The sequence below is a fragment of the Panicum virgatum genome, chromosome 6K (genome assembly GCF_016808335.1).
Source record: "Panicum virgatum strain AP13 chromosome 6K, P.virgatum_v5, whole genome shotgun sequence".
NCBI lineage: Eukaryota > Viridiplantae > Streptophyta > Magnoliopsida > Poales > Poaceae > Panicum > Panicum virgatum.
This window is the reverse complement of record NC_053141.1, coordinates 36,959,497-36,975,059: the sequence shown is the minus strand read 5'-3', so window position 1 is coordinate 36,975,059 and position 15,563 is coordinate 36,959,497. Positions and strand designations below refer to the sequence as shown.

Here is a 15,563-nt window from a genome sequence, read left to right as displayed (position 1 = left end):
ACAAATAAAAAACTAATTACATAGTATGTATGTTGTGAGACGAATTTTTTAAACCTATTTAGTCTATGGTAGAATAATATTTATCACAAACGAACGAAAAGTGTTACAATACACTACCATATCCGATGTGACTCTTTCCTCCCGCTTTTGGCGGATCTAAACACAGCCGAAGCTAGATGAGAGCGAGGGCACGTACGGCGGCGTCCCCACCGCACTCCGGCCGTGCGTCGCCCTCCGTGGCGCCGTGCCCTGGTGATCCCCGACCCGGAGCAGCCTCCACCGCCGCGCATAAATGGGCGTCGGCGACCCGCGAGCCAGCGCAGACGATCCCCCTCCTCTCCCAGTCCCAGCGCCGGCTAGCCTATCCAACAGTGAAAAGCGCACGCGCTCCGGCCGGAGGGAGTGATCAGTGATCCGTCGTCTGACGAGAGACTGGAGTGGGAGAAAGAGGGGAAGCCTAGCTGAGCTGCCTCCTCCAGCTCTGGGCTCCCTTTGCTTGTAGCTCCGGGCGTGCGGGTCTCTGCCGCGGGAGAAAAGGCGAGCACTCTGTGCGTGTCCCCGCCACCAGCCTCCTCATCGATCTCCTGCTCGCTCGATCCCAGCCGTCCGCGTACGACGGCGGCGATGCCGTGCTCGTCGCCGGCCGCGACGTGGCTGCTGCGCGTGGGGCCAGCGGCCGACCAGCAGGCCTCGTCCTCGGCCTCCTCGTCCAAGGGCGGCAGCCGCGTGCTCCCGCCCGGCGCCGCCACCATGGACACGGGCGGCGCCGCCGCCGCGGCCGGGCGCGGCGGCGGCGGCAATGCGCACGCGTCCGACCCCCAGGAGAGCAGCAGCAGCGGGGGCCAGTCCTCCTCCCGCCTCGCGGCGCGCGGCCACTGGCGCCCCGCCGAGGACGCCAAGCTCCGCGAGCTCGTCGCGCTCTTCGGGCCCCAGAACTGGAACCTCATCGCCGAGCGGCTCGACGGCCGGTCCGGCAAGAGTTGCCGCCTCCGGTGGTTCAACCAGCTCGACCCGCGGATCAGCAAGCGCCCCTTCACCGACGAGGAGGAGGAGCGCCTCATGGCGGCGCACCGCTTCTACGGCAACAAATGGGCCATGATCGCGCGCCTCTTCCCCGGCCGCACCGACAACGCCGTCAAAAACCACTGGCACGTCATCATGGCGCGCAAGTACCGGGAGCAGTCCACCGCCTACCGCCGCCGCAAGCTCAACCAGGCCGTCCAGCGCAAGCTCGAGGCCGCCGCCGCGGTAATGCCGCCGGCGGCCGGCCCCGGTGGGGACGCCGCCGCCGTCCCCGCCGCCGCCCACCACCACCACCACCTCCTGGCCGCGGCCGCCGCGGCGCACGACGCCGCCTACGGCTACGGCTTCGCCGCCGACCCCTACGGCTTCGGCTTCCGCCACTACTGCAGCAGCTTCCTGTTCCCGCCAGGCGCCGCCGCGTCGGCCGAGGACGACGCGCCGCCGACTCCCTTCTGCCTGTTCCCCGGTGAGCGCCCCGCCCCTTAACTACCCCGGCCGCCGCCATTACCGTTCCCATTACCATTTCCTTGCCCAGCATCGCGTTCTTGGCCTCGCAGGCGGGCTAGCTAGCTAGCTAGCTCGCGTCACACTCACACTCACACTCCGGCTGATTGTTCTTGCCCCCACCCCCCACCGCGCGCACAAAGACGGCGCCCACCTGTCAGCGAGTGTCACGGAACTGTTCTCCCAGCCGGAGGCCTGGATGATTTCACTGTGCCCTAGCCAGGTCTCGTCACAGTGCTCGTGTGACGAGACGAGACCTTCCATCTCCCCCTCTCGATCCACCTGAGGGGGGACTGCTACGGTTGGGGCAGCAGCTAGCTAGCGCCTCCACTGTGGAGTGGAGGCGGCGGCGGCGGCGGCGGCGGGCACGGCTCGCACGGCACACAGTACATTCAGGCAGGCAGGCGCACAGCATCGAATCGCCATGATTCCATTGCCGTGTTTAGTAAAATTCCAGTAAAAAGACGAATGCACACATGAAATACTAAACGAAGAGTAAAAAGACGAATGTACGTATGAAGTATTAAACGAAATTTATTTACGAAACCTTTTTATGGATGGGTATAATTTTTCTAGACGAATTTAATGAGCCAAGTTTTACCATGATTGGCTACAATTATGCTATAGTAACCACCCTCAAATCGGTCAAAGATCTTATTAGATAGAATACATGCTACAGTATTATAATTGTGAAGATTATTTTATAATTAGATTTCATCTAATATTTTTAATTAGTGGTCAAAGAGTCGAAAAATTTTCATTAAAATTTTCTCAGGTCTAACCAAACACGGCCCATGATAGGCACACGCACGCGCACGAGAGGGCCGGGCGAATCGATGGGGTCCGGCGGCCCGGCCGATCCGGAGTGCACTGGCGCTGCTGCTGCTGCTGGGCGGCCGTGCGCCGGGCCACCGGCGGCTTAAATGCCACGGTCCGGCTTTGCTCGAAATAGGAAGCGCTAGCTGCGGCGGGCTGGCGGGATCCCGTCGGCATCGGAGACCAGGCAGGCACTGGCCCGGCCGGGACGACGGGACGACGACTTGGACTGTGGCCAAACTTGCAAAAAACAGTGCCGCGCACTGCGTGCCGCACAGTGGCTGGCCGGCCGGCGCGCGCACGGGAGCAGGGAGGGGAGGGACAGGGAGTCGTCGCGCGCACAGCGGCAGCTAGCGAGCAGGGAGGGAGGGAGGCTTTGGAGGTGATCTGACTTGCCAAGGCGATGCGGCCGGCCGCCATCAATGCCCGCTGCCCCCTCTTCTTCCTGCTGCTTCTCCTGTTCACTGGTTTCTTGATTGCGCCATGGCGACGACGGCGTCGCTTTCCGGTCCCCCAAGTCTAGCTTTCTTCCGTGACGCGCAGCGCAACCACTTCGGTTAAATCAGTCCATGGATCACTAGCACGCCGTACGTAATGTCATTCTCACGCGAGCTGCGAATAATCTGTGTGTTTTGATCCATGAGCATGCAGGGCCCGGCATCGGCGCGGCGGCGCACGCCGACAGGCGCCTCCCCTGGCCGCCGTCGCCGGACGACGCGGCCGGCGGCGGCGGTCGGTACGGGGAGCCGCCGCCGCCTGTCCTGCTGCCCGTTCCGGGCGGCGGCTGGATCGAGGGCGTCGGCGGCCACCACCACGAGCCACACCACCAGTTCGTCGTCCTGGACCGCGACGGAGGCGGCGCCGCGGCTGCGTTCCAAGGCGTGGGGACAATACAGGGCGGCGGCGCCCACTTCGACGCCGCCGCCGCGGCGCCGTCGCCGGCGTTCATAGACTTCCTCGGGGTCGGAGCCACATGACTGCATGCATGCATGCAGTTTGCTTCGGATCTGAGTTGCAGTTGCAGTTGCAGGGGGATCAAGGACGCGTAGCTCGAGCTCTCTAGCCTGTAGGTTTTGCCATATATATGATTACATCCATGGATTAGCTTATGTAGTAGCACCATGTAATCTAGCTAGCTAGGAACAGTCATTTCCATGGGGAGCTTTGTAGAGGTGGGAAGAAGGATGATGCTTGGACTTTGATCATTTGGGGATTTGGTTACTTTGATTAGCCCCCGGCCACATGAATGTATGTAGTGCAGGCAATGCAAGGAGAGATTGATGATGGTGAAGTGGAGAGCTAGCGAGCTTAATCATATCTCCCACTGATTCTTTGACTAGCCGAGTGCCCGAGTGTAGATGAGGGAGGGACGACTACTGAAAGCCTAGCTAGATGTAGTAGCCAAGTATGGTATATATAGTTTTGTTTTTGTTACTTTGTCCTTGTACTGCAACATTTAACTGCTTATATGCATGTTTTTTTTGTCGTCCCACAAGTTAGAGTTTGACATTGGTTCTGTTCGGCTGGGCGTGGCTGGTGACTGGTGCTGATTTATTGTGAAAGAAAAGTACTACTAGCTGGTGGCTAGTACTAGCTTGGTGGAAAAGAAAAATACTTCTGGCTAAGCCATTTAGCTGCCAGGTCTTGTAACAGTTAAGAACAGCTATAGCTGCAGCTAAGCCACTTAGCGGTTTTAGAAAAATTAAATATAATTAGTCTCATGAAGGTATACATTTTAGCAGGAGTTAAAAGATCATGCAACCAAAGCTTGCTGCTACTCTACTGCTAGCTGCTCCGTACACCACTGGCCCTGCTGCCCTACAAGTTGCCACATCTCACCGCCTCTAATCCAGTATTCTGCTCCCACATGCCGTCACATTTAGCGGCTAAATCAAAGCTCATTATGCAGCTATTAGCGACCGCGAAATCATAGCGCTAAATGCAGGGGCGGAGCCAGAAATTTATTTTTTTCATTATTAGAGGGGGCCAACCATGCTAATTTATATAAAAATTTAATCAAATTTTAAATTTACAATGTAAATTTGGGAGGGGGGCAGGCCCCTGCCCCCCTAGCTACGCCCTGGCTAAATGGTGAATCTCCCAGCGTCGAGCCGCCCTAGCAGCTATCTTTGGTTGCAGCAGAACAGAGTGATATGTTGGCCTAATAATGCATTAGACATCTTGCTCCCTTCGTTCAATTCGATTTTGAAATGTAAGCTATTTTGGTTTGTCTTTAGTTAAATTATTGTAAGTTTGATCAAATTTATAGAAAATAGTTACAATATTTTGAATGTCAAATGAGAATAATTAAATCCATTATGAAATATATTTTTATAATTTATTCATTTGATGTTTTAAATGCTAATATTCTTCTCTATATATTTGATCAAATTTAGACGACTACTTTGATTTAAGATAAATTAAAATGCCTTATATTTTAGAATGGAGAGATCGGAGTATGTTCGACATGAAAGGCAATGCGTCTTCGTAGGTGGACAGAAATCGGAAGACATGAAAGTTGGGTTCTCCATTATTTGCCATTTTTAAAATAGAAGATGGCATTTGGTCGTTATTGAAACTCCATAATACTACAAAATCTAAAAAACATGAGGACCTAACCCTGGGAGGTATCGACAAGAATTACTAATATTCTTTTAAGAAACAGTCTTAATATTTTGTTTATGTGATATTCATACAAGTTTTTTTTTGTGATATAAATCAAATGGCATCAAATTTGTGTCACAAAGGTATATTAAATGGAGAAACTGTTGATCAAAGACTTGTACTAACGAAATGAACAGAGGGACTACCCTAGCTAGGTTAGTGGGGTATTGAACTTTCATGGAGTTATGCAGATGTAGATCAATGGTCAAAGCAGAATTCATTAAGGGGCAGTACCAGCTACATTAGCTAGCCGGAGGTCCGGTTCAATACCGCGCCCCTTGTTCATCTCACTGTCTCATGAGTGACACAATTAATCTCCGAGCATCACTAGCAAACTACCTATCTCTCTCCAATACCAAAAATCTGCCCTTTAGATAAGGGGAGGTGCTCCAGCATACTACCAATTTCATCGCCAATACTAAAAAAAATTGGCAATCGTCAAAACACACCTCCCTCTCCCTCAAATGTAGGAGGTTTATTTCTCCACCATATCCTTTGAGTAATCTGCTACAGCAGTTGCTACTAAAAATATAAAAAATATTATTAGTAATGGAAAAAATATATAAAATATGAGAGATAAGTAGTCTGTTGGAGATGCTCTAATAAGCTAGGGCTGAGGCAGCATCTTAGGCCATGTTTGGATCCCAACTTTTTTCAAAAATCCCTATCACATCAAAAGGAATTTAATATTTTATATTGTTAAATAAAATCTGTTTATAAATGTTTTTTGACAGCTGAGTGCTTTTTCGCGAGACGAATCTAATGAGTCTAATTAATTCATAATTTGCTACAATGATGCTACAGTAATCATTCGCTAATCATGGATTAAGATACCTCATTAGATTCGTCTCGCAATTTAGCCCCAGAATTCTGCAGTTAGTTTTATAATTAACATTTATTTAATACTTCTAAATACAAAAAAATTCCTGGGACTTTTTTCTAAATCCCTATTCCAAAACACCCCCTTAGTCCCGCCACACACAACTACTACTACAACTACACGGTGTTGTAATCATAAGTACGGCCGGGTTTGTCTGCATGCGCTGCTAGCTTGTCCGTCCACATACACACACAGTGATGCGTAGGCAATCAGCGAGAGCGAAGGTAGCTTGCCAGCAGGCAGGCACATATATAAGGGCGCGTTTAGGTTCCAAACCAAATTTTTTTTGTTAATTTTAGAACTCACCTGAAAACTGCGATTAGGCTCATTATTAGCACAAAGTGGGTTACTGTACCACTTATGGCTAATCATGTACTAATTAGTCTCAAAAGATTCATCTTGCCGTGTACATCCAAACTGTGCAATTAATTTTATTGTTTAACTATATTTAGTACTTCATACATGTGTACAAAAGAAGAGGCACAAATTTCGCCATAACTGGGAGGAAAGGGACTGGTCGCTCGAGTCAGTTGAGACGTCCTACGTCTCAGATAACACTTCGTCCTCCACGGCGTTAAATTCCCTTGTCTCTCCGGCCGGCGACGAACACACAGAGAGAGGGGAGCACACGGCGTGCTAGGCCTCTACTTAGCTCCGGCGCTGACTGTGCGCGCGCGTGCCGCTGTTCCAACTGATTCCCTGTTAGTTGGAGGGCTTGCATTGCGTTTCTATTGCTGGATTGCTGGTTGGTTATCTGTGGCAGCGAGCCAGCACGACTCACTACAGTTCAAACCTTTCTTTACAATGGTGTGAAATGCGTACCTATTACGTCTGTGATAACAGTCGCATTAGTCTATGTAAACTTGATCAAATTGAAGATAGTTTGACTTAGAACAGAGCTATAATATTTTTTTATGATAGAAGGATAATTAAAGGTAGGAGTAAATAAAAATTCTTAAAAAATAATGGGCACATAACCATTAAGATAAATCGTTTCCAACGCAGAGCTGCAATAATGTAGAACTTTGACTGACAAGTATTATATGATATTTGTTAAACAGATCTACTCGGGAGACCGGTTTTCATGATAAATCTAAGAAAATAAGTCTTATGCTGTCAATATGTAATTCTTGTCTATTAATGGTAGTTAAAGGTAAGCAGAGGTTTGGTCGGTAGTTAAATATTATGTGTTGTCAATACCGTTTGGTTGTTTACAAATGTTGTATAAAAATTAAATTACTCCCTCAATTTTCATGTCTATTTTGACTTCTTCTGAAGCACAAGCTTATTTGACCAAGACCAACTTGAAAATCATGCATCGCCTCTACTCATAGATAAATGTGTTTTAGGCAATTATTTTAAAAATAGATTATCACTATCTCTGTCTTAAAATATAGCTATTTTTAGATTTTCTCAAAATCAAACCTTTTAAATTTTGACTGTAAATGGTAAACAATATAAATATTAGCAACATAAAAGTGATACTAGTTTATTCATGATAAAAGCAGCTATCGTAATATGTAATCTTTTCTATTAAAAAGTAATTATTTTTTAGAAATATTATTGGTCAAAGATGAAAATATTTAACTTTGACCAAGTCTAAAAGTTGTCATATTTTGAGATGGAGGTAGTACAAATTACGGAATTTGGTGAGTTTTGATATTTATTGTTTTTGTATAACATGTAGATGTCCAAAAAAGTTGTGACTTGTAACTGGAGAAAGTACAAAAGACCCATTTTGTTGGGCCTTAAGACAAAATTCCTCTATCCGATTTCATGTTGTCTTAAAAAAGAAAGAGTACAAATAAACCAAAGGTTCAAATCCTGACAGAAGAAAACAGTTCCGTTAAGTTCTGAAAATAATAAAAAAAAGAGTACAAATTCGCAGCTCATATCTAAATACACGTACTTTAAAGCAATAAATATTCTTTCGCAAAAAAAGCATTGAATATTCCCGATCCCATTCCGGTCGGATCGATATTCCATCAACTTGGGTTGTGTTTAGAGGGTGAAAAAGTTTGAATTTTGATACTGTAACATATTTCGTTGTTATTTGATAATTAATATTCAATCATGAATCAATTAGTCTTATTAGATTCATCTTGTATGAATCAGTTAAACTGTGTAACTAGTTAATTTTTTAATTATACTTAATATTTTATGTATTTGTCCAAAAATTTAATATGACATGTACTTTACAAACTTTTTTTTTTTTGAGAACCATGGCCTTGTTCTGTCGGGACGTGTAGCGTCCACTTCCTCGGCTGCTAGTTCTCCGCCGGACACACGGACACTTCGCCACCGGCATGATGAGCGGCTGTCACCGCCGATTGGACCTGTCGGCCACATGCGCGCGGGCGCCCCGTACCGGCCGGCGGCATGCCGGCGGCCAAACCGCACGAGCCCCGGCCTGCCGGCCGAGCACGCGTCCACGGCGGAGCAAAGGCGACGACGGTGATCGCTAGCTGCTGCTACGTCTATCGCCGGTAGTTAGGACGTAGGCGTACGCAGCAGGGGCACGTAGCATTCGTCCATTCACAACGGCTGCATGCATGGAGACAAATAAATGTATACATATATTATGTCGCTCGTGCTCGTCCGATCGCCTCGGCGTCGGCGCCGGTGGTGGTGGGGCGCCGACGGCGACGGGCTGCGCGCGCGCGGCCGGCGAATCAGGATCCGTCGTGGCCGTGGTCGCAGGCACATGGACTTTGCTCCGGCCGTTTTGGAGGGGCACGAATCTCAAAGACTACCGTTTGATGGGCCGTCAGGATCTCGGGCTGGAACTAGCTAGTGTTCGAGCCCGAACTTGGAAGCGTCTACGACAATCCATTGGTGAGGACATTGAGCAACTGAGCATTCCTCAAAGCGCGTGGAACAGCCGTAATTTCTCATGAAAAAGGAGGAATTCAGCCGGGCTAACATTTTTTTCAGTAATGATACTCACTCCGTTTACAAAAAATGAAATTACAGGATTCGTGCCGATCAAACTAGTTCAAGCTTGTCCAAATTTATTATAAATAGTATTAGCGCTTATATCTTTAAATAAATTTATACGCCCGGTTAGTGCCAGTCTCCCTCCTGGTATCCATTGATCAATCCTTGCACTACTAATTGGAGCATTTAGTACTGGTTGGTACGAAATGTGCGAGTTAGTACCGGCTGAAAGGCAGCCCGGTACTAACAGTCGCAGACGAATGCTCTATTTTCTGGCAGTGTATAATATCATTCAGCACTGTCAGATGAAATTGACTGTACGAGTCTATTTACACCATTCTATTGCGTTTTGAGGTCACAAACACCTAAATATGGGGGCATATATATCCGATCAGGTTTCTTTATTTGATTGAACGATCCTCCATCCTTTCCTCATCCGATCAGGTTCTTGAGTATCCTTCTCCACCGATGCCGAGCGGTCGCCCCACCCTGTCCTGTCCATGCCTACACTTGTCGACCGAATTCCGACTGTCCAACGGCTCCATCCACCACCGCCACCCCTGTCCGTCATCCACCACTGCCAATTTGCATGAGATTGACGATCTAAAGGAACAATTAATTGCACCAAAAATATAAAAAGATCGAGGATGCCTACACGCAGATAACCAGTCTCGTGGTACGAGTGCAGTAGCACATATATTTATTTATTATTCTCTTGTGTGAAATTTTTATTTCTATAGGTTTTACTTCTTTCATAAGTTCTTTATTATCTAAATCCTTACTAAAGGGTCACAGTGAGGGTTTCCCCCAAAACCGATTCACCAGTAAAACTAAAGAATTTAGCTTCACTTTGCTTTTAGTTCATATTCATCGCGATTTGTAAAATGATTTTCATTATTCAGTGCTTGGATTTGTGTAAAATATATGAAGGCAGAGCCAATACATCCCAAAGACCCAAACCGGTTTAAATGTGTAAGTAACAAAAAATTTAGTGTAATACCACAAAAAATAATAATAAAAAGAAGAAACAAAAGGCTTTTTAGGAGGGGCCGAGGCCCAGCAGCCCACCTCCTCCCTCCCTCACGCTCTCCTCCTCCTGGCCGACCCTGACTCCTCCCACTCGTTCTTTCTCTCGTTCTCCCTCTCATGCTTCTCCTCCCATGGCTTCATGCCCTTCAATCCACCCTCCGCAGCACCAAATCCCTAGCGGGAACTAGCATTCGGTGTAGATAGATCTTTCCCCCTTGGTTTCCACTCCCTAGGGTTTCAAGGGTGACAAAGGTGAGTGGATTTTCCTCCACCCTGCTCCAATTAGATGATCATGCGTGGATTTGGATTTGAGATTAAGTGGATTGGAGGGGAGAAAGAGGACATTTGGGTGTCTCTCTCCGATTTTAGATTCGTCAATTTACTGTAGCAGTGTTGAGAGTTGATTTCGGGGCATGTAGAGGCCGAATTAATTTTTGGGATGAACTACAAAGTTGTAGGGGACATTCAGATCTAGTATCCTGTCAAATTTCGTGATTTTAGCCTAAGGAATTTGTGAGATATGGATTTAATGTGTTGACTGTCATATTCTGATGAATTCTTGATAGAGTTAGATCTATAAGGTTTTCGGAACCCTTAGATGCAAAATTAGGCTTCCTAACTAGGAGGATCTTGTAGTGACATTCATTAGCTTTCTACGTTGGTAAAAATCATAATTTTTGGATAAGTGGAACTCCATATATGGATTTAAAGTTCAGGTGCACTGTTTTGTTGACAGAGTTTTTCAGTTAAGGTTTAACCCTATATTAGGCCATCTTGTTGACCTCTAATGCAAATATGGATAATACAAAAGTTGTAGATCATGGAATTCTCTATCCTCTGGTGAAATTTTAGAATTTTTGGACAAATATATTTGGAGTTATGGAAATGTGAAGCTTGCTGTCCTGATTTTCTGGGCAGATTCAAAGTTCTGTGTTCGACTGTTTGACCATCTTGGGGCCATAATAAAAATGAGGTTTCTCCATAAAAGTTTTAGATATTTCTCTTTAGTTTTGGAATATCTATTTATTTGGCACCTCATTCATTGTATAAAAATATATATAAAAAAGAGAAGCAATGCTGCTCTTCATCGATGTTGATGACGAGAATTGTTGTTCGTAGGTGCCCCTTTTGGATTGATGTTTTGGGCATGGAATCACTTTGTAGTGCTTTAGCTATGTCATTTGGAGTTGTTTTTCTGATACATGAGTGGTTTAGCAGGTGATGTTGCTACGAGGCACCTATGACATGTCTACATGCTCGGTAAAGGCAAGTGAACGTAGCGGTTGTGTTGCTACAACTTTAACATTCTATTTTTACTGCCTCTACTTATAAAATACAGCACACATAAGTGATAATATAACAAATTTGGACATGACTCATAATGATTGGGTGAAATATGAAATGTTGTTGCTAATAAAATCTAGAGGTAACGTGACTTTTTACTTCAACATGGGTGGATAGATAAATGAGGTGGTCTATATGTGACGGATTTTGAATTTATGGCTGGGATGATTTACATATGACTTAATAATTTATCCTATAGTATGTTTTCCTGTGAGAAAATTTTCGGAATCCTTAAAGGTTTACTAATGAGTGGGCTTGTTATAGTAGAGGTTATGCTAATCTTGGTGTACGAAAATCTCTGTGGCATTTATGTCTCCTAGTGCTATCATGTGTGGATAAATTGAAGTTTGGATAAAGAGCAAGGTTCGAAGTAGTATCTTACTATTGTTCGGTATATGTGTTCAAATATATGGATTGAATCTTGGGCCAACCGGCTCTACTTAGAAATATTTTTATATGATAGATATGCTTGGGGTTTGAAATATGGAATTATTCTTTTGTATGTTTAAATTGATGATGGCTACACAGTATCATAATTCTGTTAAGACTAGGGAGATCTATAGATATAATCGTATGAATAACTGTTTGGTTGATGTTTGCAACACATGATTATTCAGTCATTGTTGGTTGATGTTTGCACCATATGAATATTCAAGCATGGTTGGTTGGTGTTTGAAACATATGATTATTGAGTCATGGTTGGTTGATATTTGGAATATATGATTACAAAGTCACGGTTGGTTGGTGTTTGGAACATATAACTATTCAATCATAGTTGGTATTGCTTATGCTGCGGGAGTACTGTTTGCATTTCTGGTATTAACTATCATGAATTATTTTCTCCTTCCATCATGGAGTACAGGGTATTTGAATTTGGAGTATATGATATCTGGCTTTCGAGATCCTGTTGCATTGCATTGCATTGCACTGCATTTCGTGGCATTTGGAGTTATGTCGCGAGCCTATGGTTGCGACCGTACCGGTAGAACATTGTTTATTGGGTATAACGATGCAGCTTCATACCTTGTTGGATATGAAGGCAGGAGTTCATATGCATCCATATGCATACATTATTGGTTTGGCATAAAGGTGCAGCTTCATACCTTGATGGGTACGAAGGCAGGAGTTCATGTGCATTGATATGCATTTTTGGTTTAATATTGGATATGTGTAACACCCCGGTGTTAATTTTAACGCTAATATCGTGCTTAATCACCAATTAAGGCTAATCACCGTCATTAGCGTTAACCGAGTCCGCGCGTTAAGCATTGTTTTAGCCGTGTTCGTCTACGTTTTTCTCCTTGATCCGAGCCTCAAATCAACTTTCGCCCAAAACAAAAGTTGTAGATCTTTTCTTCCTCTACAATTTTTATTTTGGCCAAATTTCACGTTCCTATATGGAATTTTGAGTTTCAATTGGTCAAAGTCCGGTCAAAACAAGTCAAAACGATCTCTGTGCTACACTGTTTGTCACTGTGTTTGCCCGTACCGCGACCGGCGATGTGCCGGCGACTCCACGCGTCGCGCACGCCGACGATCTTCGCCAGCTGTGTGCGCCACCTTATCCGCTCCCAGCGCCATCCCTATCCATTTCTATCCCCTTCGTCCTCGTCAATCCGAGCCCGAGCACGAGTGGAGCTCGTCGCCGTTCGCCGCTCCGACCACACCCTCGCCGCTCTGTTTCGATTCCTCGCGCCCTAAGCCGAATAACTTCGCCCTCCACCTCCACCGCCCCTCTCTGAGCCCGTTCGTGCCGTTTCCCCGGTCGAATCGGCCCTGCGCCGGCCGGCCGCCATGGTTGGCCGCCGGAGCTCCGCCCCCTCCCGTCGAACTTCCTCTCTCGGCCCTCCTTAGCTCGATTCAAGCGCACGGTGAGGTTCCTCGCGACCTCCTCCTCCTCCCTGACCTTTCCCCCTTGGATTCCGCGGCTGCCGGCGCCGGTGCGCCGCCGTGGCCGCCTTGCGCCGCCGCCTGTGCCGCCGCGGGCCGTCCTGACGTGGGCTCGCGCCGCGCCGCTGCGCGCCCTAGGGCCGCCTGGGCTCCCTGGGCGCGAGTCCGCCCCGCACCTCTGCCGGTCTGGGCCGCCGCCGGCGGAACGCCGTGCGCCGCCGGTGCCCATGCTCTTGCGCGCCGCTACCGCCCCGCGTGCGCCTCAGCCTCACCCCGCGCGCCCCCCACTGCCGCTCGGCCGCCCTGGCCGCGGCCCGGCCAAGCAGCGCCGCCGGCCAGCCGCCGCCGGCGCGGGGAGCGCCGCCGCGAGCCGCCTCGCCGCGCGCCGGCCATGGCGCGAGCAAAACAGGGGAGTGGGCGGGCTGGGCTCCCTGACAGGTGGGGCCAGTCGTCAGCCCCCACCTCTTTTACATTTTTGTTTTCCATATTTATTTATTTATTCGGCTGAAAACTTTGAAAATGTGTAGAAAAATATAGAAAAATGTGAAAAATGCAAACTAAATTTTGTTGGGTTTCTTAGATCAAGATCTTCAGAGGAAAAATACTCATGCTTGTGAAATGTCAATTTTGCCCCTGCTAAAATTTTGGGTTGTGCGTAAGCTAGTTTAAATTGTCTCTGCTGTTTGGGTGCTCTAAAAATTATGAAATTTATTCAGTAAATTACTTTATTTTATGTGTAGTTCACTGAAAAATTTTCAGGTGCATAGCCTATGTGCATATTTGTGGATCTATTATTGCTCAGTTTATGTTGCTAGGGCAAAAATAAATGTTTCCTTTTTGCAATAAAAGTTAATAAATTTTTCTTGCATGTGTTGTCAATGCATTTTCCTGCTAGTAAAATGTTGCTACTTTATTCATGTCAGCAAGTTGAGTTTCTGCACGTGTTTCGCTCCTAGCCGCAGTTTTCCTTTTTGCGCTGCCAAATAATCTTTCTCTCGGTGTAATCATTGCATCAAGAACGCTTGTGTGATTTCATTGCACCATTTTAATTATTGCATGGCATCCTTTTTCATACGTGTAGACGTCACGAGCGAAGCCGTCTACGAGTTGGTCGTCGAGCCGATCCAGGAGCCGCAAGCAAGGGAACCACGAGCCGAAGCAGCCGTCGAGCCAGATCCAGAAGTCGCTAACTCGCTGACTGGCAAGGCAAGCCCCTGAGCATGACCCTTATTTTAATTACTCCAAGTTATATTTAAAGTATTGTGCATTTACGTTTAAGGAATTGATTGGAACCATAGATGCATAATTTTGGATACCCAGTGTCTTTACTAGTTCTGTTATCGCTAGCACTGCTATGCTTAAGTAAACTCGGTAGAAGATGGGTGATTTCCTGTCACCCGCGAGATATAGGGTTGTTACTTCAGGCAGTTTTTTTTTTTTGAGAAATAATGCTATGAGAATGGAAATGGAGACCGGGCGGAAAGAAAGTTGGACATGACCATGGAATAAAGGAAAGTTGAGTCTCCGTCTGTGTCGATTGAGGACTGTACCGTTGCTGGCCGTGCTGACCAAGTTTGAACAGTACTAGCCACATGTTGGGAGTAGGAGGTAGTCGAAACCGGTAAGCTCAGTACCATATGTGCACTGGTAGGCGGACTCGATACTGTCTTCACCAGTGGAGCTGGCAGTCCCGGGTCACAGGGCAGTTCGGCTATTCGGTGTGTGTTAGGTCCACCTTGCAAGGTTAAATCGGATCGATTCGCCGTGACTCGCGATTATGAGAACCTTGGTCACTTCGTCGCATCGTAGTAAAGAAGTGGAATGAGACTGGAATGGAAGAATGGAGTTGTATGTTACTAAAGATTAATGTGTTCAATCATGTATGCTCTAGAGAACTAGGCAAACCTAAGTTATAGCGGTCAACTCAATTGGCGCTAAAATATTGAAAGTAAGGATTCAATATTATCAGCTTTTCAGCAAAATATCTCCAGAGCCAAACAGCTTTGCATGTCTAGATAATAGGCTAAGTATACCCATGGACGGGTAAGTCTTGCTGAGTATTAGAATACTCAGGCTTGTCGTAATATATTTTTAGCAGGATGTGTTCCGGAGGACTTCGAGGAGATCTGCGCCTCGTGGATCGGTCAACCACTTCCTCCTGGTTGGTCGGTCGAGTGGGTCCCATCTTCTCCATGAAGTTCGGGCGGGTGAGCCTCACATCAGTGGGCAAGATGTGAAGCTCGTCTTCTGTCGTCGACGTTATCTATCGTATTGTATTTTGAGATCATGTTTTAAACTCTAAATTACTTTCCACTGCGTTGAACTCTGAGGTTTGAATTGTAAAACTAGCTTGTAAACGCTTAATGTAGATTAAGTTGGTACTTCTGTAAACTCGGGTTGTAAATGGCTTTGAACGCTTTTATTGCCGGTAATCATCTGTGCTCGTCTTTTGGCGAGAGTTCCTGTGTATTCGATC

The 15,563-nt window shown here is 46.8% G+C and overlaps 1 protein-coding gene and 1 long non-coding RNA gene across 2 annotated transcripts; both read left to right on the top strand.

The window, feature by feature from the left end:
- The first annotated feature begins 225 nt into the window (after positions 1-225).
- Positions 226-3,816, top strand: LOC120712444 (transcription factor CSA-like). Its single transcript, XM_039998223.1, has 2 exons — positions 226-1,489; positions 2,995-3,816. The coding sequence occupies exons 1-2, from the start codon at positions 625-627 to the stop codon at positions 3,318-3,320; spliced, it is 1,191 nt and encodes a 396-aa protein (XP_039854157.1). The 5' UTR covers positions 226-624; the 3' UTR covers positions 3,321-3,816.
- A 6,067-nt stretch (positions 3,817-9,883) lies between these two features.
- LOC120712443 lies at positions 9,884-12,333 on the top strand. The gene is made up of 2 exons (XR_005690888.1): positions 9,884-10,105; positions 11,072-12,333. It is a non-coding gene; the product is annotated as an uncharacterized LOC120712443 (long non-coding RNA).
- Positions 12,334-15,563: the final 3,230 nt, after the last annotated feature.

Bases quoted from the DNA above. Each gene is read 5' to 3' on its own strand.
- LOC120712444 (XM_039998223.1), top strand. From the start codon at position 625: ATGCCGTGCTCGTCGCCGGCCGCGACGTGGCTGCTGCGCGTGGGGCCA. The intron at 1,490-2,994 runs GTGAGCGCCCCG...ATGAGCATGCAG, and splicing joins TCCCTTCTGCCTGTTCCCCG to GGCCCGGCATCGGCGCGGCG.